At 41.3% G+C, this 24,230-nt stretch overlaps 1 protein-coding gene across 1 annotated transcript; it reads left to right on the top strand.

The window, feature by feature from the left end:
- The first annotated feature begins 164 nt into the window (after positions 1-164).
- Positions 165-22,472, top strand: EAF1 (ELL associated factor 1). The gene is made up of 6 exons (XM_042889070.1): positions 165-304; positions 3,565-3,659; positions 6,205-6,341; positions 9,124-9,290; positions 17,200-17,430; positions 19,070-22,472. The coding sequence occupies exons 1-6, from the start codon at positions 205-207 to the stop codon at positions 19,114-19,116; spliced, it is 777 nt and encodes a 258-aa protein (XP_042745004.1). The 5' UTR covers positions 165-204; the 3' UTR covers positions 19,117-22,472.
- The last annotated feature ends 1,758 nt before the right edge of the window (positions 22,473-24,230 follow it).

A 24,230-nucleotide genomic window follows, 5' to 3' on the forward strand; every position in this document is an offset into this window, starting at 1 on the left:
CGGCCCCTCTCCCCCCTCTCCCCTTCCCCGGGGCCCGCAGCCCCGCTCGGCCCCGCGCCTCTCGCTCCGCACCCGCCGCCGCCGCCGGCCCCGGAGCGCTTTCCCGGCTGCACTCGGCGCCCGGAAGGGCGCGGGGCGGCAGCGCACACGGCGGGCGGAGGAAAGGAAGGGACCGGCCGGGACGGGACGGGCGGGTGCGGGGCCATGAACGGCTCGGCGAACCCGCTGGACAAGGAGGACCACCCGCTGCAGCTGGGCGAGAGCTTCGAGCGGCGGCCCAAGGCCTTCTTCCACACCATCCGCTGTGAGCACCGCCCTCCTTTCTCCTCCCGCTTAGCCTGGCCGCGTCTTTCCTCCCGCCCCTCCTGCGGACGAGCCCCCTGCCTTCGGCCCCTTCCCGCCGGGCTGTGCTGGGCTGTGGGCAGAGCGATGCCCCGCCGCCCTCCCGGGGTCCCTCCCCCCTGTCGCCCCTCGCTCACTGCGGCTGTGCCTCCCCCGGCCCGTCCTTCTCCCTTCTCTCTGCGCCCGTTTCCCCCGTCAGCGTCCACCCCGTCCCACCCAGGGTCTCGGCAGGCAGTGGGGATGAAGCTGGCGTGGTTGAATGCTGTCTGAAGTTTTCCCTGGATCCACCGTGAGTGGACGGTTTGCTGCTTGTGTTCCTTTATTCTCCTCCCTAATGGCACCGCGGGCCCGGCTCAAGGAGCCACAGTTTGGATTTAAAGTTTGAATGGAGGTGGTTGCTGTCGTGGCACCACGACCCCTCCTCTAGTGATCTAGGTAGTAAATCACTTTCTGGGGAAGCGGGGAGAAGTGACTCAGGCTCACACGGTGTTGCCATATATGTGGTAACTCTGAAGAGTAAGAGAAGTGTTGAGGCATGGTCTCCAGCATTAACAGTTTTAGAATAACAGGAACAATCTGCCTTTAAGTCGACAGAGACCACTCCAACTGTTCTCACGTAACATTGGGAGCGTTTTGTTTCATGTTAAGGAGATGGTTTTGGAGAGGAAAGAGCTCACTGCATTCCTCTGCTGAAATTCTGTTGGCAAAAAATTGCTATTTCATGTCCTAATCATTCCCAGGGAACTGCTACTTCATCCTTGCAACCTACTGTGGGGAACCTGCTTTAGCAAGGGAGTTGGGCTTGGTCATCTCCAGAGCTCCCTTCTGACCCCTAGGATTCTGTGATTCTGTAAACAGGCCCAGGGCTTAAAATGAGTCACCAGCATCAAAAAATCACCAGCAGTATATGAGAATAATGCTGAAGTTGTATTTTGGTCGCTTTGTGATTGGGTGAGGAATTGGTACAATTAATAATAGAGGTTTTTGCTACGTGATGTGTAGTCCTGGGAGTGCAGTCTTGTGGTTGTGATGCGTAATTTGGTGAGGTCTGAGCGAGAACTGAGGGAACAACTTTCTAGGTTGAGCTGTTCCTCAAGAAGATGATCAGCGCTTGAAGCAAAGCCATTTCCCCAAACAAAAGCTTCTGCCTGCTTAAATTTTGTGTGGTTCCTCCCTCTGATCATGCATAATTCCACCATGTTGAAGAATGCTGTACCATACGTTTGGTGTATGTAGCTGTTTACATATAGCACTGAATGCTTCTAGCCAGCTCTGCTGCACCAGCAAATCCCCATTTATAAATCAAAGATTTAAAATAGCCCGACCATCAAAGGAATGAGGATGCCGTCTGATAGTGGGCGAATTAAACCCAAGCTGTATCCAGATAGCAATGCGGTGTATTTCTAGAATGTAAAGTGCTTTCATAATCAAGTTCTCCAGGGGTTGCAGAGCCAAAGCACTTCAGGCTACAACTGAAAGAGTGTGTTTTTTATTTCAGAAGAGCTTTTAATGTGCTGTATTTTTAGTCGATGACATTCAAGTGAGATCTCTTTTGATTTCCTTTTTCCTAATGGTTGATCTTGATGATCTGTCTGGGAACTGAGCATTATATCATCCCTGTAATCCTCTTCATGCAAACTGCAGTAAGAGGATTTTGCAAGCTGGATTTGTCTCTTCCTCCTTAAAACACTTTATTGTTTTCTGTGACATTTATGAAATCCTGTACTGAAAAACTGGGTTTGGAAATGCATCTAAAAATATTTGACTTTTGGAAAAAGGATTGGGTTTTACAGCTGAAAAGGCATACGTGCACTCCATCTACAGCAAAACTAGCCGAGCATGCATGCCTAATGAGCTTTCTGAATGAAAGCAATTTGTTGTGTGTTTGCTTAGAGTAAGCGTATTTTACTTATACCTAAGAAAGGAGCATCATAGTGCTGTGTTTTTTCATTTAGTGACTGTGCCATTGAAACCTTTGATCCCTTTTTGGCAAAGACTGCAGCTCATCTACAGCTGTTTTGTTTTATTTAGCAAGCTTGCACATAAAGTAGGTGGCAAACAATAGCTAGAAATAGATTGCGCAGATGAATATGAAAGATGTGATTTGGTCTGGCAGTTAAGGCATGAGGATTAAGTCAAGTGTGCCTGATTCTGCTTGTTGTGCTGTCAAAGTGAAACTCAATTAGACATTAACGTCCCCTTAATGAGAATTTATTACAAGCTGTTTTCTTTCCCTGGCAAATGTGCTTTTCATAGTGGAATTGAAATTTAGTTTTTCTAAGATATTGATGTCTTAACTAATGCAGTAATTAAAAGTCTTGGTTGCAAATGTAACTGCACCTCTTGTATCCAGAGATGCTAGAATCGTATGGATGCCTGTTTAAAAGAAATACTTAGCTGTCTGATCTTATTTCATTTTGTCTAAATCCTCTGTCACAATGTTACAGGTTTTCATGGCTCGTCAGCATGACAGAATTACAGAGTGGGAAATACTTTGAAGTTAAAATGTTCTTAGTTCAAATAAATATACTAAACACAAACGCATTACTTGGGGGAGAAAGCATTCCATACAATGCGGCAGAAATTATTGAAAGTGGGGCTTTGTTTAGAGCAGCAGCAGTGTCTGACCTCAGTTATGCTCTCCATTCTCCATCTACAGCAGTTTTGGCCCTGTGTGGAGCCTGGTGAAATAACACCAGCACCTTTTTTTTCCCATAGATGGGGGCTAAGGTGTCCTCTCAAGTGGGTGTTGCAAAGGCAAGATGTCTGTTAGTAGTCAAAAATATCAGTGAGGTTAAATGAGCTGGTCTCACTCAATTAGCCTTTGATATAGATGGAGTCCTCAGGTTTGGAGGTGGCAGGAGCCATAGAGTCCTGGGTCTGGGACCTGATACTCCTATGGGATGCTTGATACAGTTTTACACTTGTGTGCAACATCAAACATCAGGAGAAGCCTGCTTTTGGTCTTTCAGACACAGTCTGGTAATTTACTTCCATTTTTAAAGGAGAATTTTACATCTTTTTACCATCAGGTGGCAGGAGCTGGGAATATGAACAAGGTTATACTGGTGTACTGTTCCACCCCTGGTGCAAGCCACTGTGTATTTTAGCATTTCCTGTAGCCACAATGAATGTGTGGTGCCTTTTTGCTGAGGAAAATTCTAAAAGCTCCAAATTCTGAAGATTCCCAAGAGTCATAATCACAATTGTTTTCCTCCCTAGATGATTTTAAGCCGGCATCGATTGATACGTCTTGTGAAGGCGAGATCCAAGTGGGTAAAGGAGATGATGTAACAATCACTTTGCCACATATTCCGGTAAGAATGCTGACTGTGGTATTGAATGTATCCCTGTTATTTGCAATGTAATTCCGTTCTGCCCTGTATGTTATTTTTTACTTCAGACTCTTGTTGGAAGAGGTGGGCTCAGTGTTTGAGCAGCTAGAGTTACAGCACATTATGCGAGGAGAAGACCGTGCAATTGAGTCTGTGTTAAGAGCCTTATTTGTAGGGCTTCAGTTGGTTCTTTTGATTCCTTCCTTCTTACTGTTACTTGTATAAAAGGACAACGACTTCTTTTAGCTGAAGCTCTCTACCTGATTTCCTTCCATTTTTAGTGCTACAATGTAAGGAATAGAAGCGGAGTAACTGTGGGTTTAGTCAGGATGTGCTGTTCAGAAGCTGAAGCTGGGCCTGTAGGCTTGTTTATTTCCTACACGCACAGATAGCACAGATGGTACCCTGCCTCTAGCTTTATCAATGGGACAGGGGAGAGTTTTCTAGTGAGCAACAATGAAGTAGTTTCCCATCCACTTCCTCCTTAAATTATGCCATAAATATCTACTTGATGAGACTGATGGTCAAACAGTAATAAAACAAGTGTTAAAACTGTTTACAGATGTAGCTGTTTTGTCGTTGAAAGCTCTGTGGTTGCCTTACCAAAACAAAGCAAAAAAAAAAAAAAAACAAAAACCAAAAACACTTGCATGCTGGAACTGGATTTGTTTATTAGCTGAAAATAATGCTACGTGTCAAGCTAATAAACAAAATTCAGAGATACAGATAAGTTCGGTGATAGCAGGGCAGCACTTTGGAAGCCACATCTCAGATTCCTGTGGGACTGTTAATTCTAGCAGATTGGTATTTTTAATCAGTAGCTGTTGGTACTGTGGTAATACTCCTGGTGAATAAGGCTTTAGCCTGCTTCCCTGCTCCTGCCTTTTATCTGGCTTTGGTCACGTTTGGAAGTTTGCCTGCTTTTGTTTGTGTATAGAAGTGGTGAGCACAGTAGTGCTGTTTGGGAGCAGGCAACGATGTGATTAATAGCCATGGTATTTACTTTTGATTGTCTGGCAACTGTGCTGTTCATTCAGATTTTGTATTGAACAACATTGCTTGTAATGCCCCTTTCCAAATCTTTCTTCTGATGAGTTTAATTTGATTGTATTCCTATGAGTGGCTTTCAGCTCACAATGTGCTCCAGAGGGACGGGACCTAACTGCAGCCACTGTGTGTCTGTTGTTCCACAGAAGCACTGCTTATGCTCCTTAGACACATGGAATATAATAAGAGGAGTGAAAAATTCTGAGGTCATTTCACTCTTACAAACTTTACAGAATTTCTTGGTTCCTGCTTTGCTTCTGAGACGCGTGCCAGCTGCATGCAGATTCTAGCTTGTTTTTTGAAATTGCCTGATCCCTGAGGATGTCTCTGATGATTTGTTCAGTGGAGTTGGTTTCTTGTCCCTTGACTGCTTGGGTAACTTGAAACACTATTTCTACTTGTGGATTTAGCAGCTTTCATGTTTGATAAACAGTCATGTTTGGAGAAATGAAGAATCGCTGTTCTCAAGCATGAGAGTTTAGCAAACAGCTCTGGTTATTTTATCTGTTTCATCTATCTTCTGTGCTGTAATCAGCAGGATCTGGAAACCCTGTGTTAGGGATTACTTAGATAGGGCTTAAATCTCTGCTCATTTTTCAGTCCAAATCAGAGTCTTTTGTGAGCTTAGAGGTCCCTGGTTCATAGAGTGGTGGCCAACAAACTTTGATCAGCTTTTGTTAAATTTGTTCTTTGTTTCCTGATTTATTTATCAACAGGGAACAGGCTTTGACTTTCAACTTGCTTTTTATTCCCTTAAATGTTATTTTCCTCGCTTAAATGTAGGAGTGATAAAAATGTAAAAGGCCTTTGAAGATGAGACTGTCATGAGACTTTGATGTTTTCTGAATCGTACCTGTACATCTTACAGTATCTTTGTTGGAAATTCTCCTTTTTCGCCCTTAATGTTCAGAAGCCATTTTAGATGGAAGCATATTCTATTTATTAGCAATGTTGGGAACAGGAATTTCATTCTGAATTGATAACATTTGATTGATTTGCTTTGCTACTCGGAATAAAATTTATTCCTGATTTTGTTTGTTTTCCTGCCATTAATGTGCAAAGATGTATACGAATAAACATTTGTAACATTTCTCTTGTATTGAATAGCTAAGTGTGTATTACAGTGAAATCTGAGGACTCGTAGCTGAGAACTTCTTTCAGTATGTCTTGTAATGTCCTGTTGTGATGCACATTAATGGCAGGAAAGCAAACAAATGTAAATAATGGCAACTATGGAGAAGGTGTTTCATCCCTGTTTAGGCACATAGTGTGATGAAAGGCATAATGTTGCTATGAGGAAGCTGGTTCTACTGCATTAACTGTATTTTTCCCTTTTCATGAAAGAGTATTTTCAGTAGGAGCTAACTATTATCTGCTTAGCCCCCTAGTCAGAAGAAACACAATCATTTGCCTTAGTGTTTATAAACTTTTAGATAGGGAAATGTAACCAAACAAAAATGTGCTCTTTCTTTGATACCAGGGTTCAACTCCTCCAATGACTGTTTTTAAAGGAAATAAAAGGCCGTATCAGAAGGACTGTGTGCTTATTATCAATCATGACACTGGGGAGTATGTTCTGGAAAAACTCAGTAGCAACATTCAAGTCAAGAAAACAAGGTAAAGCTGGTGACTGGGCTGAGTTAATAGGATGAATTCTTGCTGAAGTTTCCTGCTCAGATGGTGTCTTTCAAACCTGAACTTGATTATCTTTTATTTTGGAATAATGTTTGCTTACTAAACCTTATCAGCTTTACACAGCCAATTATCTTGCCTAAAAAAACAAAAGTAGCTGTTGGAAGCATAAATCCAAGAGTAAAGAATTCGTAAATTTTCCACCGCTGAAAGGACGTAATTATAGTTTGCAGTGAAGCATCTCTGGCGATTTGAAGTTTTTGAAGCTGGCTGAAAGATGGAATGTGTTTCAGGAATCTCTGGTTAGTTGAAACAGATGATGAAAATAGTAGGCTGTCAAAAGGATTGTTGTGCTTTATGGGCTTGTTCCCTACAGCTTCTGTGGGAGTCATGATACTTTAATAACATACTATTAAGGAGCAAGAAATGCTTATCACTGTATTGGATCAGTGGCACATTGAGTGGAGCAAAGTCCAAAGCTTCAACTTGAAAGGGGGGGGGGGGGGGAAAAAAACTCTCTGACCCAACATTCAGACTTGTGCAAATGCTACAAAGTGAACAGCTGGAACGTTTTTAGTAGTCTTGCTGTTCTGCAAGTGCCTGAAACCTTTGGATTCTGTTCTTTCAAAGCCAATGGAACACAGGATATTAAGATCTAAAAGCAGTTTCCTGAAGAAGCAGATCTTAAACAATTCTACAAGTATGTTATGTTTTTTTAAAGAAAAAAAACACTTCACTGCGCTGTAGAGCTTTTAGCTGCTACAAGTAACAGGAACGTGGGTTGCAGCTTATTAGGAATTGGATGGAAGTTTGCCAAAAACCACCTTGAGTTAAAAGTAAATGGATTGTAATGCTTCTCTGTGTCAGTAATGGTAACTCATCCATGTGTCACTCAAAGGCAAGACGTCTTGTCCACTGGATAGGAGTGCTTACAGATGAGATTTAGATTCCCAGCAATTTAAATTCTGCTGATAATTCCAGATGAAGCTTAAGGCAGAAAGGAGCCAAGGAGTACCAGGAGAGCTTGTGTTCAGTATGCTGTTTAGGATACATTGAGTTTTGACTCTGTTAAGGTTTAAACATTTCAGCTTTTCTTAAGCAGAGGCAGGGGAAAAAAAATTGGGGATCTATGTTTTGAGGAGTGGTGATTATGTTTTTTTTAAGTCCTTCAGTATTCTATCTCAGAAGTGGCTTTTTTTTTTCATGGCTACTTGGATTTTAACAACCTGTGGACAGTGTAGGAGCAGAGTTTTTAGTGTGAACATCGTGATTACATTCCTAGAGGTGAAACTGCATTTTGTCTACATATGGTCTTCTGTAGTTCTAAGAGCATAATTAATACTGGAGATGGTCTTTTGCTTTTACCTTTCACATGAGGTAGTGAGCATGTCCCCAGATCTCCACTTCTACTCTAAATCATAGAACAAATCATGAATCTTAGAATGGTTTGGGTTGGAAGGGACCTTAAAGCCCACCTGCTGTGGGCAGGGCAGCCAGCCATCAGACCAGGCTGCCCAGGGCCCCATCCAACCTGGCCTTGAGCACCTTCAGGGATGGGGCACCACAGCTTCTTGGACAGCTGTGCCTCACTGTCCTCTGAGTAAGAATGTCTCATAAATGTCTATGTAAAGTGTACTGCTGTCATACATAAAGGCTGTATTTCAGTAAGGAGGAGGTGGCTCTGTGCCTAGTTTTTGTGGCTTCATCGGTGATTCACTGTAGCACACACATTCTTTAATTAGTGCTAAATGCAGTGGGTCAGATACCAGAAGATGTTTAGGTGAAGTCCCAGGAAGCTCCATATGGGCTAGTTTAACTTGTTTCTGTGTGGGAAGAGCTTACAGGCACAAAGTGTCACATTTCGGAGCTGGGACCCTCTTGAACCAAAACTGAGCTCTTATTATACACATAAACTGTTTCCATGCTGTGCTACATAGAGACATATTCCCAAAGGCTTTGTTGCTGTGTGATAAATACACTCCATACTTTAACCTCACTGTAGTGTGACACAGAGGGACCTGAGTATGTTTTTTCTTCCAAGGGTATTGACTGTTCTACAGTCCGAATAACGCCATTGATTCAGAAAAGGAAATAACACCTGATTGGGATTGATCAGCTAAGCATGGCATTATCCTGTAGACAATTTCCCACTAAGGAAACATATTAAACTGGTTTTTTTTGTGTGTTTTTTTTTTTGGTGGTTTTTTGTTTTTGTTTTTTCTTTTTTTTTTTTTCTTTTAAGGAATAATAGTAAGTGAATGAAAAATGAGAAATAAATGCTTTCATGCTGTATTTATCAGCAAAACAGATTGCTCCAGTCAGGTTGACCTCTGAGAGAGTTCAGTTTGAGAATGTACAATTGCAAGTGAGAAAAACATTTATTTTGCTGTGGTAATGTTAAGCAGGTTTTTGTTATGAGTGATTTTTTTTCATATGGTTGATTTAAACTAGTGTGGTTGCTAATGCTTTTCTAAAATTACAAATATTGATTGCTAAATGAAAACCTTTATTATTCTTCAGCTTGTGAATTTGGCACCGCTGAGACACACCTGGGTTTGAAAATGCATTTTTTAAGGATGTTGCAGTAGGCATATCTGCTGCCAAAATCATGTGTTACATACAGAAACCTGTCACTCACTGCTCAGCTTAATGAAACAACATAGAGTGCTGTTCAAAGGAAGTCACACATCATGCATTAGCACAAGGATATTGAAAAAGCTGAACACAGATGCACAGTAGTGCTCAATGTCTCTGGTTGTTGTTTCAGAGCAGAGGGCAGCAGTAAGATCCAAGCCCGAATAGAACAACAGTCTGCCCGAGCATCTCAACCTCCTCCACAGTTCAGAGCCCCAACCAAGCCAGCAACTGGACCTAAAACTTCTCCTTTGAAAGATAATCCTTCACCTGAGCCTCAACTGGATGACATTAAGAGAGGTAAAGAAGGGTGTGTGACTTCTGGGTTTGGATTGTTTTTCTTCTTTTTAATAAAAACTATGATTTACAATGTATAAAAATGTGTTAGAATGTTCAGGGATTAGAAGCTGGTTCTTTACAATTGGTTTGTTGTCTTATATCTCATCTTAAGGGTGAATTATCTATTCTCTTCTGCCAGCATATAGCTATTTATACTGCAGTGTTTTCTGGTATGAGAGAGCTTCCTCCTTGTAAATAACTTTCTTTCTTCCAAACTATTTCTCTGATATGGAAAGACAACAAAAGAAGTGTGAATTCAGAAGATAGAAGTTACTGCAGCTGAATGCTAGATGGGCTGAATGGGTGTTTTAAACAACGGCGACAGCTGCTGATCCAAGATGTAGTGAGGCAGTCAAGTAGCTTGGGGTTAACCCTGTGTAAAGCAAGGTCAGAACCATTTAGCAGGAAGGCTCAGTGACTGTGTCCTCATTACAGGAACTGGAGTCTGGGCCATGTTAAGCAGTGCTAGTAGGGGAAGGATGAAGGAGAGAACAAGCCAACTGCTTCCAATACCATGGCTCCTCTGTAGCTTTTATCACACCTGCCATATAGTGCTGTACCTGCTCTTCAAGTGTCTTGAAGCACTTCAAGGGACTGTTGCCTCAACTGTGTCTCCTTCTTAGGCAATGTATTGTCTCAGTGTTCTACTGTGGGCTCACTTTCTTTGCCCAAGTCCTTCCTTTCATGCTGGAGTTACTTTGCTGCAGTTAATACTGTCAGAATGAGGAAGATCTTAAATTGAGATTTTTATTTGGTTCTCTTAGGTTACTTATCTGGCACCAGACACAATTACATTCTTTTTAAGGCTGTTCTTTCTCCTAGTGTTTTCTTTTTGGATCTCTTCCCTTATCCCATATAGCTACTTTTGCCTTTAGACTTAGCCTATGTTAATTTCCCAGTCTGTGTTGATTATTAGTGGGGCTTTTTTTTGTCTTTTCAGCTCTTGATAATCACTGAGTGACACTTTTACAGCTGAGCTGTCTGTGTGTCTGTATAGGTGCTGACTGGTTTCACTCTTTCACAGCAGTAATATTTTCAATACCTGGATGCTGGTCAGCAGACAGAATCGAAGTCTGAGAGTTTGTTAGCTACAGTTCCCTTAGCTGCATTGCCATTTTTATTTCCCGTGTAATAGGTAAGGAGAAAGCTATCAGGTTATATATCAATTTAAAAACTGAATCAGTTGTAAATTTTAAGTGTCTTTATATATAATGTATAATCAGATACTTAAAATAGGGGGGGGTGCTCTTCTGCATATACATGGCAATTGGTAAAGGTCATGTTTTTACAGCAGAACAATTACGTTTGTCTGTTGTGACATCTGTACTGCAAGAACTATTTTCTAGCAGTCTAAAAATATGTCACATCATTCAGAACTGTTATAGCTTTGGAGTTTTTTGCCACATGATTGTCTTCTGTTGGAAAGTACCTCCAAACAAATGATCTACTGAGTTTGGTTTCTAAAATCAAACTAAAGAACACCTGACTTGTACTAAAAGTAGAGTGTTGAATTGGTATTTCATAGAGAGAATCTTTAAAGGCTAAAAAGAAAGAGGGAAAATACCTGGGCAGTTTGCTTTCTGCTTTCACTATGTGCTCTATTTTTCTAAGCATTTCTCAACCTTTCAGCACTTACTGTCACTTCCACCATTGATTATCTAGAGCATGGCTGTCCAACCTTTCAGTTTGCCTGGGCCGCATTGCATGAAGAGGAATTGTCTTGGGCTGCATATAAAATACACATATAACATAGTTAATATCATATAAGTGAAAAACTTTATTTTTATATATTTGTATTAAAACTAAAAAGGGCATCAGAAACATAAAACTAATGGATTTTATAAAACTACCTTTGTGTTGTGAAACTAATGCATCAGTGTCTGGTTTGATGACAGTGGTTGCAATTCTCAGTGAGTTCTCCATGTGTCCATCACAGATTTTTTTTTATCTAATTTTACTCTTCCTGTGCTTCATCCTTGAAAATATTTGTTCACAAATGTACATACAGCCAAAAAGCAATGATGTGAACAAGGTGTGACTGTGAAGCAAGGGGTATTTCTCTCTGATCAGATAGAGCTTATGAAGGTTTAGAAAAGAGACTTGATCAAATTTTGTCTTCAAGTTGAATGTCTGATTGTAATTCTATACATTTCATTTGAAAATTCACCAGTTATATAATTCTGTTGGTTGAAAATGGAGTCACAAATACACACATACACACAAAGGTGTTTGTTTTTTTTTGCAATCTTGAAACCTATTTTCAAACTTTTATCAAAGCAGAAAGCACAGCTGCATATTTTTCAGTGTTCACAGGACTGTACTTAGCCAATATATCAAAATGCATAAAATTATTTGCCATTACTTGAGCTTGCCATAGTTTAAGTCTCATTTGGAATGCTACTGTGGTTTGAAACATAGAACAGATAAGCTGGTTTTCACCTTGAAGACACATGTCTAACTCATTAAAATGAGCGACCAAATCCACACAAAAAAAAACCAAATCACCCAACTGTTTCATACTTCTTGTGAACTTTTTGAAACGTTGAAAATTACAAGACTTGTCAGCACTGCATGAGTATTGCGGGTATTTCTTCCAAAGAGAACATGTTAACTTATTTAATAACTTTACAAAATAACACAAGCCCAACTTCAGTAATGAAATAAGAAAACTTACATGTCTGCTTAATAAAACACGCGTCTTCACAGGCACACACAGGGGTAGGTGGGTTAAAATATTGTTGTGGCCAATGACTGCATTATGCCAAACAGCACGACACATGTCATGTGCAGCACATGCAGGTTTCAGTTCACCTGTGTGTGGTGGTGCAAAAGGCAGTCAGCCCTGCGCTGTGCCCTCTGCACTGTTCCACTATTCCCTGCTCAGTTTGTGTTTGAGCCTTGTGCAGTCGACTCATGAGAAGTATCTCTGAAAGTCAAAGAAAAACATTAAAAGTTTACAATCTTATGGGGGCTCATTACTGGCTGCCCCAGGCTGTGTGCAGCCTGTAGGTTGGACACACCTGATGTAGAGCATCAGCATTACTAAACTATCTACTTACTGAGAAAGTACTTGGCAAAGATAGGGCTAAAGTGGCACCACTGTATAACAAAAACAATTAAGAGAACTTAAATGCAGAAGCTGTAAGATAGTCTCCAGTCCTTTGATGTGTATCTTCATGGTTAAAGACTTTTAAGCTGTGAAAAGATTGTGTTCTTTCCGTTCAAGCAGTGGCTTTTCCTGTGGTTGAATTAACTCTGGTGTATGAAACAGCAAACGTAAAGATGAAATTCTATGCTTCTTCTCTAATGGACATAGCACAGAACTTAAAATCCTCACAGGAGGTCATTGAAAACATTGCTGTGGCACTATGACTCTCCCTGCTCCCAGTATGCCCTATTCAAGGGTGTGGTAAGACACAGCCCTTGTGATGTTTAACAGTAGTTTTAAGCCAAGCCCAGTGTAGGTTTTTGCTTACCTCCACTACCCTCAGCTGTGCGTTCCTTCAACTCCCCATAAGAATGAGCTGACTTCCAGGTGACTTCCAGATGACTTCCAGGTCAGTCAGTCCTTGCATCCATCCTTTTTTGCAGCTGTCCAAATAGCAGTGCTTGAGGACAGAGGCAGAACACATGGGAGGTAAACCAGTCCTTTGTGCAGGCAGAAAGGCCTTTGGGAGGCTGTCTGTAGGGTCCTGCACTAGAAGAGTCTTTTGCTGTGCAAGCTTTTATCTTGCCCTCCTGCATGAAAGGAGGAACAGAGAGGGTAAGAGCTTATTCTTTTGAATACGTGGCTACTTATGATCAAAAATCATTAAGCAGTGAACATTTGCAAAAGTGCAACATGATAGCCATTTGTGTACATGAGATTACTGGCATTCATGAGCCGTATTTGACCACGACAGAGATGTTTTAATTAATATTGACATAATTAAAGCACACATTAACTAAAAGAACCACATAAACGTATATCTGGTTTGGAAACTATAGATTCAATGCTTAAGAATCTGAGCAGGTATTATTTATTTAAAAGGCAGCTGTAGTCTTGTAAGTATTATGCCACAGAACAGTATTTGTCTCTCAAGGACTTCTCCACCAAAATTGTTGCACTTCACTGTGAAGTACTGCCTCTTCTAGCTGCCATCTCTGCATATTCAAAATGCCAAAATCAAGTTGATTTCTCTCCAGCTTGCATACCATTATTAACAGCAAGTATTCTGCTATGAACATACAGCCTTATTCCCCCTAATGCTGAGTGACATTATTTCCAAAAGCCTGTGGTAGTCTTGCAGTCCAAGGTTAGGGCTTTAGTTAAAAATCCTGCGTGGCCTATTTGTTTTGAATGAAGAGGCAAGAACCCTTAGCCACAATTACTGGAAGAGATTAGGGCCTTTGGTATAAAGTACACACACAAAAGAGCCCTGCTGAGAAAGGCTGTTGAATTATTATTTTTTTTACTTTTAAAAACTGCATGGACTGTCAGTATAAAACAGTAACCCATTTTCTTTTCCTGGAAGTAAACCTACAGCTGTAACATTCCAGATGCAAAAGATTCCCCTGGCAATCTCAGCCTTTTCAGATGATGTAGATTCAATTAAGGCAAATGTTCAAAAGTACACTGTGTGAAAAGCTTTCTTAAAGCTAGCTGCTGCACATCCTGACTCTTGTCATCTTTTAAGCCTTAAAGGCTCATCATCATGAGGAGCTTGATCTTGAGGAGCAAAAAGTGGTCTAGGAAAGGTCTGATTTTTTTTCATTGTTCAGCTTAGTGTATAGGTACAGGTATGTACACGCATAGCTATTTTAACTGGAGGCATTGCAAGGAAGCATTTAGCTGAGGCTTCCATACCTGTAACTGCATTAAGCATGACAGGCAAATTGAAAAATGCAGACTCTGACATTTTCAAAGCAGGCCATTTTTTCCTGCAAGATTTTGGAGTCATCGTTGGCTCAGCCACATTAGTGTAAACAATGACTTTTTTTCTCATCTTTCCAGAGAAAAGACATTTAGAATTCTAGACTCAAGGAGCTAAGAGACAAGGCACCTGGAAGGAAGTAGAACAGCCTCTCTGAGGCAAATGTTGAGTAGAAAATGGCGTTGAGCTGAGTTTCCATCCTTGACCACTGTCACTGATAACACACGTACCTTTGCAGTCCTTGCCCTTCATGGTGTTGGTGGTGTTACGATTTATCTGTGTGTGTACTTTACCTTACTGCTTCAGCCAAGATGTTATCCCTTTCCCTCCTTGTATCCAAAGCTCTCATATGGGTTTTTCCAGGTCTCTTCCTTCCCAGCAGAAACCCCCCAGTGCTGCTACTCATCTCTGTGTTAGCTAGGTTAATTTTATTTTCCCAACCACCAGCTTGCATCACTTCCCTCCTTCATTTCTCTCCTCACCTACCATACTGAGTTCAAACTCCTTGCTAAGACTTTTTGTTTTCCTTCTTTAGTCTCTGGAGAGCACTTCCTATTGCATCCTTTCCCTTTCAACACCCATTTCTCTTGGATTGCTTCACCATCCTTTTCTGATTCTTATTTTCCCACTGTTTTGTAAGCTGCTTTCTGGATTGGTATGTTCTTTCCACTTCTACATACCAAGACACTCCTTTTTGACCATAGACTCTACCTCAGTAAGTACTGTAATTCTCACTCATCTTTCTACAGACCTATTTATTGAATCTTCTTGCTTTGTGGACTGCAGTCTGTATGTGGTTGTGCTTGCTACAATCCAGAATATTGTAGCAAAGTGTTAGCAACACTGTAACTTACAGCTAACGATTCTTATCCTTATTAAAAGTATGCGGAAATTTCATATTGTGAAGCTAGGAAAAAAATATTTAAAGGGAAAGTGCTTTTATTGCTGTTTACTTCTCCCCTATGTCTTTCTTAGCCTTGAACACAGAGAACATTTATCATTTGAAATATTAAATAAGGGTAGGTAAGAACACCGACTTAACAGCACTAATTTTTACATGTAGCAGATTCCAGCCATGAAATGGATTTGTAAAGCTTGTAAGACTCTGTTGGGAAGGACTGAGAAAGTCATTACAGTACAAAATAACAGCTTCTGTTGGCCTAATTGCATATTTTTCCCCTCACTTCCAATGGTCTCTCATGCTACGTCTTAATGATGAAAAGGGAAATTTTGCCTGGCATACTAATAAAGCACAAAAACCACAGTTGATCTAGTCGGGGATCTCACTTCAGGAAGTAGATTTGAGGAACAACCCCATTATCACTAAATACCCTGCTGGAGTTAGTAATACAGTTGTTCTCTTTCAATATGCCTTCCTTGTCTCTAATTCAATATAGCTATAGCACTTGAAATTGAGCTCTGAACTTTGAAATTGAAAAGTAGCAGCTTCAGAACAGGCAACGGAAAAGTTAATTTCTGAAAGCAATACCTGCTGAGCTAGGGGAACTCCTGCCAGCAAATTATGTGGAGGCTGAAAACTTAGCTGTTACACTGAAGTGTTAAGCAGCCCAAGGAAAACTGATCTTATTAAAAAACAGAAGAGTTCCAGTTGTTCGCATTTACTTGTGCGTGGTCTGAAGACAGTAAGAATTAAAACTGTGCCATTTTTACATGAAGGAGGGACTCGCTTTGTATGCTCTGGGTATGCCATATCAGGAAGATGTCCCTAGCTCAGGAGCTGTGCTTCATCTCAGTCTGAGTAACTCTCAAGACTGATCTAAGGTAAATTACTCCTAGTGTCAGTTCTCCATTTGTTGGGTAGGCACAGTTATGTTTCTGTTGTCTCTTCTTTCATCCTTTTTTCTTTAGCCCTTAAGTTGTCCAGGACAAGCACTGAGTTCTTACCTTGTGGGTGTAGAACTGCTAGCACAATGAGAGCCTAAATTTTGATGGTTTCTTATACTTTGAATAACACGTGTGAATACTGTTCCTTCCTGGAAACCTTCCTACATGAAGTAAGTAGTTAGATACTCAGCTTTGTGCATAGATACAGGAAAAAAAAATGTTCCTCTAACAGGGTTTGTAATTACAACAAATTTAACAATGTGGAATGGTTTGTGACTTACCTTAAGGTCTGCACAGTAACCAGTTGTTCAGCCAGCACCAACTTTTGCTGATGAGGCTGTCATGCTATTCCACTATTTCTTTATGCTGGTAACCATAAAGTGAAGTGTGACTGACTTGAATAACTTCCCAGTTTCAGAGCAGTCCGTTTTCCATGGCTACTCGTTAGCTCTATGGCACCCCTGTCACTACTCTCCAGTGTGTGAAGGTTCTCATCTGTTCTTGCCTGTCCCACTGCTAAGTTACCTGATGTCATTTATCTGTTTCCTGAGTTTCTTTAAAATGAGCTGTGTGACTTTGTGCTGGAGCAGTTTCATACACTCTTAAGGCAAAGCAGCTTCTGTTGTGGTCATATGCCTATGCTTTCTCTCTCTCTTTGCATTTACCAGAAGCCTAAATGTCACTGACTTCTACCAGAATTTGGAATCCTGCATGTTTAAATGCTTTAAAAGAAAAAAAAAAGAAAAAGGGCTGGCTTTTGGCCTGTAATGCTCATTGAGAAAATGTGTTTAGTTTGTATTTAAAGCATAAAAACTTGTGGGAAAATAATGAAGCAGGAAGTGTTTTCGTAAGTGTAAAGTTTATAAGTAATAATAACAGAAATGAAGGTTTTGTGGCACTAAACTTTGCTGTTCTTCTAATTCAGCTGCAACAACTGGGTTGAAAAAATGTCGGGATGGTTTGTTTCTTCTTTCCTGACTCTCTCTTTTTCATACGAGCTATTTTGATGTTATAAATTGTACTTGACAAAACGATTGCATTTTCGTATTCTTTTCCCAAATTTCATGAGGCTTATTCATGGTTCCAACCAGATCAGTGTCCTTTCATTTCAGAGCTGAGAGCAGAGGTTGAAATTATTGAGCAGATGAGTAGCAGCAGTGGAAGCAGCTCATCGGACTCAGAAAGCTCATCTGGAAGCGAAGATGAAAGCTCCAGCAGTGAGGGGGAAGAGCTAGCACATGTTTCCCCTTCCCAGCCACCTCACCAGCAGTATAACAATAGGAATGCTGTTGCTAACGGCACCAGCAGGCCACAAGGAAGCAATCAGCTCATGAGCACGCTCCGTAAGTAAAGCTTCTGTCTTATTACTCTGGAAAGCTGCTTGAGACACTTATCTAGCATGTTAAGCTAGCTCCATGAACTACAGTTTGCCCAACAGTAATCCCAAAGAGGTGCAATGGCTGAAGTATGTGGACTGGTGTTTTGTTTTTTTTTAAGAGAAGGCTGAGACGTATCTGAAGCTGTGGAGATTGCTTCAGTCTGGTCTGAAACCTGTGGGCATCGGCATGGTGACCCCCTGTTGACCATGCTGAGTCTCGATTCAGGCCTCCAAGTAGAAAGAGTGAACAGCAGAACATTAGTGCAGGTGGACATGGTGCACTGGAGGGTAAGAATTACTGTAATGTGAAAACACGGATTAGGCTTTACGCTGGATCAGGTTCAGTGGACTTAAAATACTACATTTATAAGAAACCATAACTTATTTATCATAATTTATTTTAAATTTCTCCTGAGGCATGTTTGAGTACATCTCTTGCAATCCGCAAAAAGGGAACTGGTAGAGTTCAAATGCAGATAAATGTAGGGTTTCCAGCTTCAGGACAAGTTTAGGTATTATACAGATGATACTGAAAAGGCTTGCTGGTAAACTGGCAAAGGCAGTGTTCCTGACAGTAGTGAATGCCTGAGGTAACACTTGGGTGAAATCCAAAGTTCAGCAAAGTCAGCAGGACTCCTTCCATGTCCCTGTTTCTGTTGGTGAGCTGCCTCTTCCCTGCTTCTTTTGGGCTGCAGTACTGCAGAGGTTATTCCAGAAATCTCTGACCCATGTAGGATTTGGGAGCTGTTGAGGCAGCTCCTCTTTTTTTGTGCAGTGATTTCTGCCCTGATTAATATTGAGTATTCAAGTCACTGGTGACCGTAACTCAAATTTCCCCAAAAGAGGGAAAGAGATGAAGAAATCCAGGGTGTAGCTGTTGCAGGGCTGCTCTGCAGAGGACTTGTGTTTGGGACAGCATCTTGGAAGAGCACCCATAGGGCTGGGTTCAGTAACCAGAACTCCAGCGTGATTATTGCACGCTTTTACCCCATCCACTTCCCCAGGTTACAAGTGCTCTGCAAGACAGGCTCTAAGACTGTCACTTTGATCCACTTCCAGTCCTTCCTGTGTTGGATCTCTGCTCTTTGGAGGGCTGCCCTTGGCCTTCCTTAACCTTCATGTCCTGTATCAGCTGATTTCAGCCAGTAGCTTTGAGTTGCAATGGCTCTAACATTATTTCTGGCTTACTGACATGTGGAGACCTTACATTGGTTACCCAATCTGCCTTAAAACAACAAAGTCTATTTTAATAAGGTCGAGAAAGCCAGTGAGTTCCTCAATGCCTTGTCCCAGAGCTGTATAGAGGAGCTTGGTGGGTGGATGCTGTGGGATGCCTTCTGCAGCTGCTAGCAAAGGGAGTGCTGTCCTCCCACTGGGGAGCAGATTACGTGGCTGTGTCGGACCTGGATCAGGGTGTGTATGAACCCTGTGCAGTTCTTAATGCTCTTGGGCATGGTGAACAACTCCCTTAAACAGAGATGACATTTGCATTCAGTTCTTGTGCTTATTTTTATCTTGTAGTGTACATGTGGCTGTACTTTGGTTTGATTGCAATTAAGTGTGCCTACCCACTTCTTGTGTTTTGTTGTTTTTGTTTCCCATAGGAAATGACTTGCAGTTGAGTGAATCTGGGAGTGACAGTGATGACTAGAAGCTGAGCTTTTCCTGCTTCTCTTACATATACATGAAGAACTAAATTACCTTGAAGTGATCATATTGCTTACAAAGAGGATCTGGCACAGGAATACTTCCACATGTTGAATTTTAATAGAAGGAATGTGTAACTTTGTAAAATATCAGATGTTGAGGGCTGTTTTACTTTGCAAATTGAGTGTATATTTTGTGTATATTCTTATTCTTTAAAAGCTTTACATAGGTGTGTACAGTGGGGAAGCCAGTATATGCCCCTGTGTTCTTATCTGTTCATTATTTGTAAGCTTAACGTGTAACTTCATCATGTCATCAGAAAATTTCTTATTTGTAGGAGATATTCAGTCCATAGTGGAAGATATTCAGCCCATTGTGTCTTTGTTGGGGGGCTTTTGTAATATAGGGTGAGTGCGTGCCAACAATGAGTTTAAAAAAACAACAACAACAACCATGCAGAACCTAGAGTGTGCACTGAAGTGGGACTGTTATAAATTAAGCATCAACACTAAGTTGATTTATTTGATTTGGGACTTTTCTAATGTGTTTTTATTGCTATTTATGATTGATTTAAAGGACATACTTTTCAATAGTTGGAAAGGATAAATCATAAAACCATGTTTGTCACAAACCTTGCTGCACCAGTGCCTTATAAGCAGGTCTTTAAATGGAGCTTCCTGCCACCTCTCACATAGGGAGCAATACTGAAACCTCTTCAGATTGCTTTTACAAAGAAGAGCTATATTTCACATACAGGTCAGCTGTGCTCTGAGGGCAGCTACTCTAGCATGATATAGGATATACGTCAGTCACCTGAGCACATCCAAGTAAGATCCAGATCAGCATTTTCTCATGCAAATAAAGCACCTAATTTAATTCAGACATTTAGTCCTAGAAATACGTAGGAGCATGATTGCCAATGAAATTGCAGTGTCACAAATAGGAGATGATGGACTTGCTGAAATTGTAAGACCCAGAGCCTTGTTTGCAGTTTCCTAAAGGATGCAGAAAGAGGAGATGACGAAGCAACTGTGAAACAGCACGAGCCTTTCTCCCACCACAGCTTCCAGGTAGACTTTAGTCCATACTATTTGTTGGATGTGATCTCTGTGCTTGGCAGAATTACACAGAGCAAGAAATGTTTGCTTACCATGAAATTCACCCCTGTTTAAGGGGGCTTAAAGGGTGCTCGGCTGGATTATCATTAACTTCTTGCTCTGATGGAAATGAGTTCCAGGGCAGCCTCTTAATCTTGAGCACAAGGCTAACTTTTTAAACCCCAAATTCAAGTGATGTAGGCTGAGTGACACTGCAGTTGTGGTGTAATCCAGTTGGAATTAAACTGGATTGGATGCCTCTCCATTCTTTAATGTCTGCTTTGCACTGCTTTTGTCTGATAGTTTGTGTTGTAACTCCTGTTTGTTTACCGAGCTCTTTCCTTTTTTTTTAAGGTATCGAAGAGCAGGGTGTCATTGGAAGGGAGATTTTATTAAATGGTTTATTTTTTTTGCATTCGATACATATTTAGGCATATTTTTGCATTACTGTACATAACGTTTAAAAATAATTGTTTTTTTTAAAGTGTTTTATGATGTGGGTACATATTTTAACATACAATTATGAAATATACTTGATGTAAAGCCACAGCTGATGTGATTTGTTTGGGGTTTTTGTTTTTTTTTTTTTTCTCCTATTCTTCTTCTGTGAGTAAATGTGCTCACAGTATTACTGCTTGTGCTTGAAAGAAAAGCAGCAGTGAGATGTTTTCTTTGCCTCAGTCATTGGCTGCACATACACTCTAAAATCCAGGACATGTCATAGGAAGTTTACTAATTATGTATGAATAAAATACGTGGAACTTAAGAGGATAAGACAACAGCAGGCTGCACTGATTTGAATCACCACTTCAACTGTGGTTTAAATCAGCAAGCAGGAAAGCTTTATTCGCAGTCAGTTTCTGCCTTGCTTTGTGTTTGTACTCAAGGTCATGGTTTATGGTTACCTCCCATTTCCTCCCCTCCAACCACAGCAGCATATTTCCATACAGATGCCGATCGCTGCTACATTTCAGCCACCCTTTGTGTCCCCTGGAGGTGTGTTGTGTCAGGATTGCAGCTTGTGAGCATTTCAGCCGCGTGCCGCGCTCCCAGGCTGCGACAAACGGCTCCCATTGGGCTGGTGAGAAACGTGGCGGCCCACAGCTTGGTCATGGCTGTAGGGCAGTCCCTGCCTGTGTGGGACCGGCCTGTCCCCTCCCTCCCACTATCACAAGTGGCTCCAGGCATCTCCTCCCTGAGAAGCTTTCTAGAATGTACCCTGCCCACAGGTACGTGGTGTGTCTGATGGAGGTCAGCCCTGTGCAAGCATTGGTGGGCAGCTCATAGGGCAGAGAAGCCAGCCGCCCCCTCATTATGTGTCCTTTAATGAACGTCAGTGTTAAAGCTATTGCCAGCCTGATGTTTTGATGGGGCTCCCAAAGTTTGATGTCTTGTATGCTGAGGAGCCCTAAATGTTACTTATCTGTTGTTGGTGATTTGCAGCGAGTTCTATTCGGATGGAAATGGGAATTGAAGTAACTTGCAGAAAAGCGGTTATTTAGAACTCTTTGAGTTAGTTGACTGGGGATATATTTAACAGGCTAGAGAAATAAATGGGCTAAAATACTTTTTGATGAAACCTCTTAATGGAGCAAAGTGTTCCAGATGGTTCTATCTTAGCACTAGCAGGTCTTAGCACCTTAGGCTAATTTTTTACTCGTAAACACTTTTATACGACAATTAGTTTCAATGCGAAAAAACAATGAGTATGGAATGCAATTATCAGAATGAATTGAATCAAAGTAAACACTTCTTCACGTTCATGGGAGAGCTGCCCACTGGCTTTGGTGAGGTCAGCATTAGTCTCTGATGGTTTCTTCCGTTCAGTGTCTTCCACCACTGCAGTGCTTTGACTTGCCTTAAGACTTCACCAGCAAACAGGGCCTGCTCATGACTTTTCCCTTAACTAGAATTGTTTTAGTACTGATAGTCAATAATGATTTAAACTGTAATTTATGACAATCTCCTTGAATCCATACGGTTACTTTTTCATTTCTTTAATGCAAATATAAAAGATTGGCTTGTTGAGAAGAACTAATAGGGGAATCATAGTATTCTTGAGCGTTGCTCAGAATAACTCAGAGGGGTGATGCTCCAATTTTGAGGCATTGTGCCGAGACTGATCTTCACAATTTGCATTTTTACAGACTAGCCATGTGCCTGCTTGTGGTTATGTATAAAATCAGTTTGCTGGGCAAAGCTTTATAGTCTTCTTTCCTCCTTCAAAGTCTATTTACGTGAATAAAAATGAAGTTCAACAATCCATGCATGTATTTCTTTATTTTTTAATTTGCAAACTAAGAGAAATGAAGCCTGGAATTGCATGTAATGGAGAATACTTATTATCAGTAATCGCCTGGTTTTCTCAGGTAACAATGAGTGGTGATGTGTTAAATTCACTTGGTTGTTCAGAGGTTTTTATTACCCTTGTATCCGCAGTCCGTAGATAGGAAAGGAAAATAAAAGTAGTGTCGAAACAAAAGCTGAGATGTTGGGGAATCATTGGGACAAACGAGTAAATCTGAAGTAGTTGAATGTCAGCGTACTTTGTGCACCCAAATCCTGTCCTGAGGAGATAAGCTGACTGAACCCAGCTCTGGCTTCTATGAGAAGGGCAGACATCAGGAGGTAGCTTTCTACAGTGAGGCTGATGGTGCACTAGGTGGACTAGGTGGTCTTTAAGGACCATCCAATACTATTGATTCCATGTGAGGGGAAAGGCCCTTGAGCTCCTACTACTACTGTGAGGGTGTTCTCTCACTGAGCCTTGGCCTGCGCTAGCTGCATGCATTTAGCATCACTATTATAAGTAAAATTCACCACAAGTATTGGAGGCCACTTAAAAACGTCTTGCTAAAGGGATGTGACCAAGAGTTTTGGTGAGACAGTTGATGCTGCTGTTTCATTTAGCGCTGCCAGTGGGTTTTGTGTGCCCACACGTGACATTTTGGCCATTTGTGGGTGGGAGCAGGGGTCAGAACAAGGCTGACTTCTTTTTTTCTGTGTGCTGTTGGATTGCAGTTGGACCATGTGTTTTAAAACCATTGCTGACTAAATAAATCAGACAAATTACGGGATTTCTTGGCAGGAATCCTGTATATTTGGCTTGAAATCTCATCGAATCTGTAAATTCTGGTACATCTTCTGGTGTCATACAGCAAAATGCACCTGATGGACTGTACTTTTTGCACTTCAAGTCTTTGGCCAAAGTACTGCCAAATCAGTGCATTGCTGTACCATAAACACCAAGGGCAATGGCTGAAGCTTCCTTAAACACAGCAAAAAAGATGCGCTCTTCTTCCAGTTTAGTCTGGGGGTTAGAAATGTTCAGATTTTCTTTTGTATAAACAAGGCTGTGATTCCAGCTACTTTAACGCTTGAAACTTTCTAAACAACTGCTGAAAACTGGCTTTCTAAGTCACAGATGTGTCCTATTTTCAAAAGTAACCATGTCTAACTTCCAAGGAGACCGCACTGACAACCTAGAGCAAATGCATTTGCAACTGACTGTTGCAGCCTGCCAGCAGGAGAAGGGTCTTACCGCGTGGTATCAGCTTTGGGATTAGCTCTGAGAAGCCTGGATCTTCTGGCCCCAGGCTCCATTTGTGAGTCCATGGGTGTCATCTGAAGAGAGCGGGTTAGGAAAATGTTGACACTCAGAGAAGCACGGGCTCCTGATTCATTTGGGAACTCTTGGACATCTCTCTCTGTTTCTCTTGAGTAGCATTTCCATTCAGAAGATTAATTTGCATGCATTTTTGAATCCTCATCATTCCCTCTGTGATTTTAATTCTCTTGAACTTTTGTGAAAACAGTTCTATCCATGGGCATCCATGTGCAAACCACCCTATATGAGGCACAGTTTTGCATGGCCTGATCTGTAGGAAAGCTTTCCCTGCATGTTGTAAATAAGAAGCAATTTTTCACTTCCACACAACCACAGCCAACCTCTGAACTCTACCAAGACCCCTTTGTAACTTGGGGGGTTGGCTTTTTCTTCCACAGCTATGACCCCTCCTTA

This window comes from Lagopus leucura, unplaced genomic scaffold (genome assembly GCF_019238085.1).
Source record: "Lagopus leucura isolate 7727_CA_CO unplaced genomic scaffold, USGS_WTPT01 Super-Scaffold_100157, whole genome shotgun sequence".
NCBI lineage: Eukaryota > Metazoa > Chordata > Aves > Galliformes > Phasianidae > Lagopus > Lagopus leucura.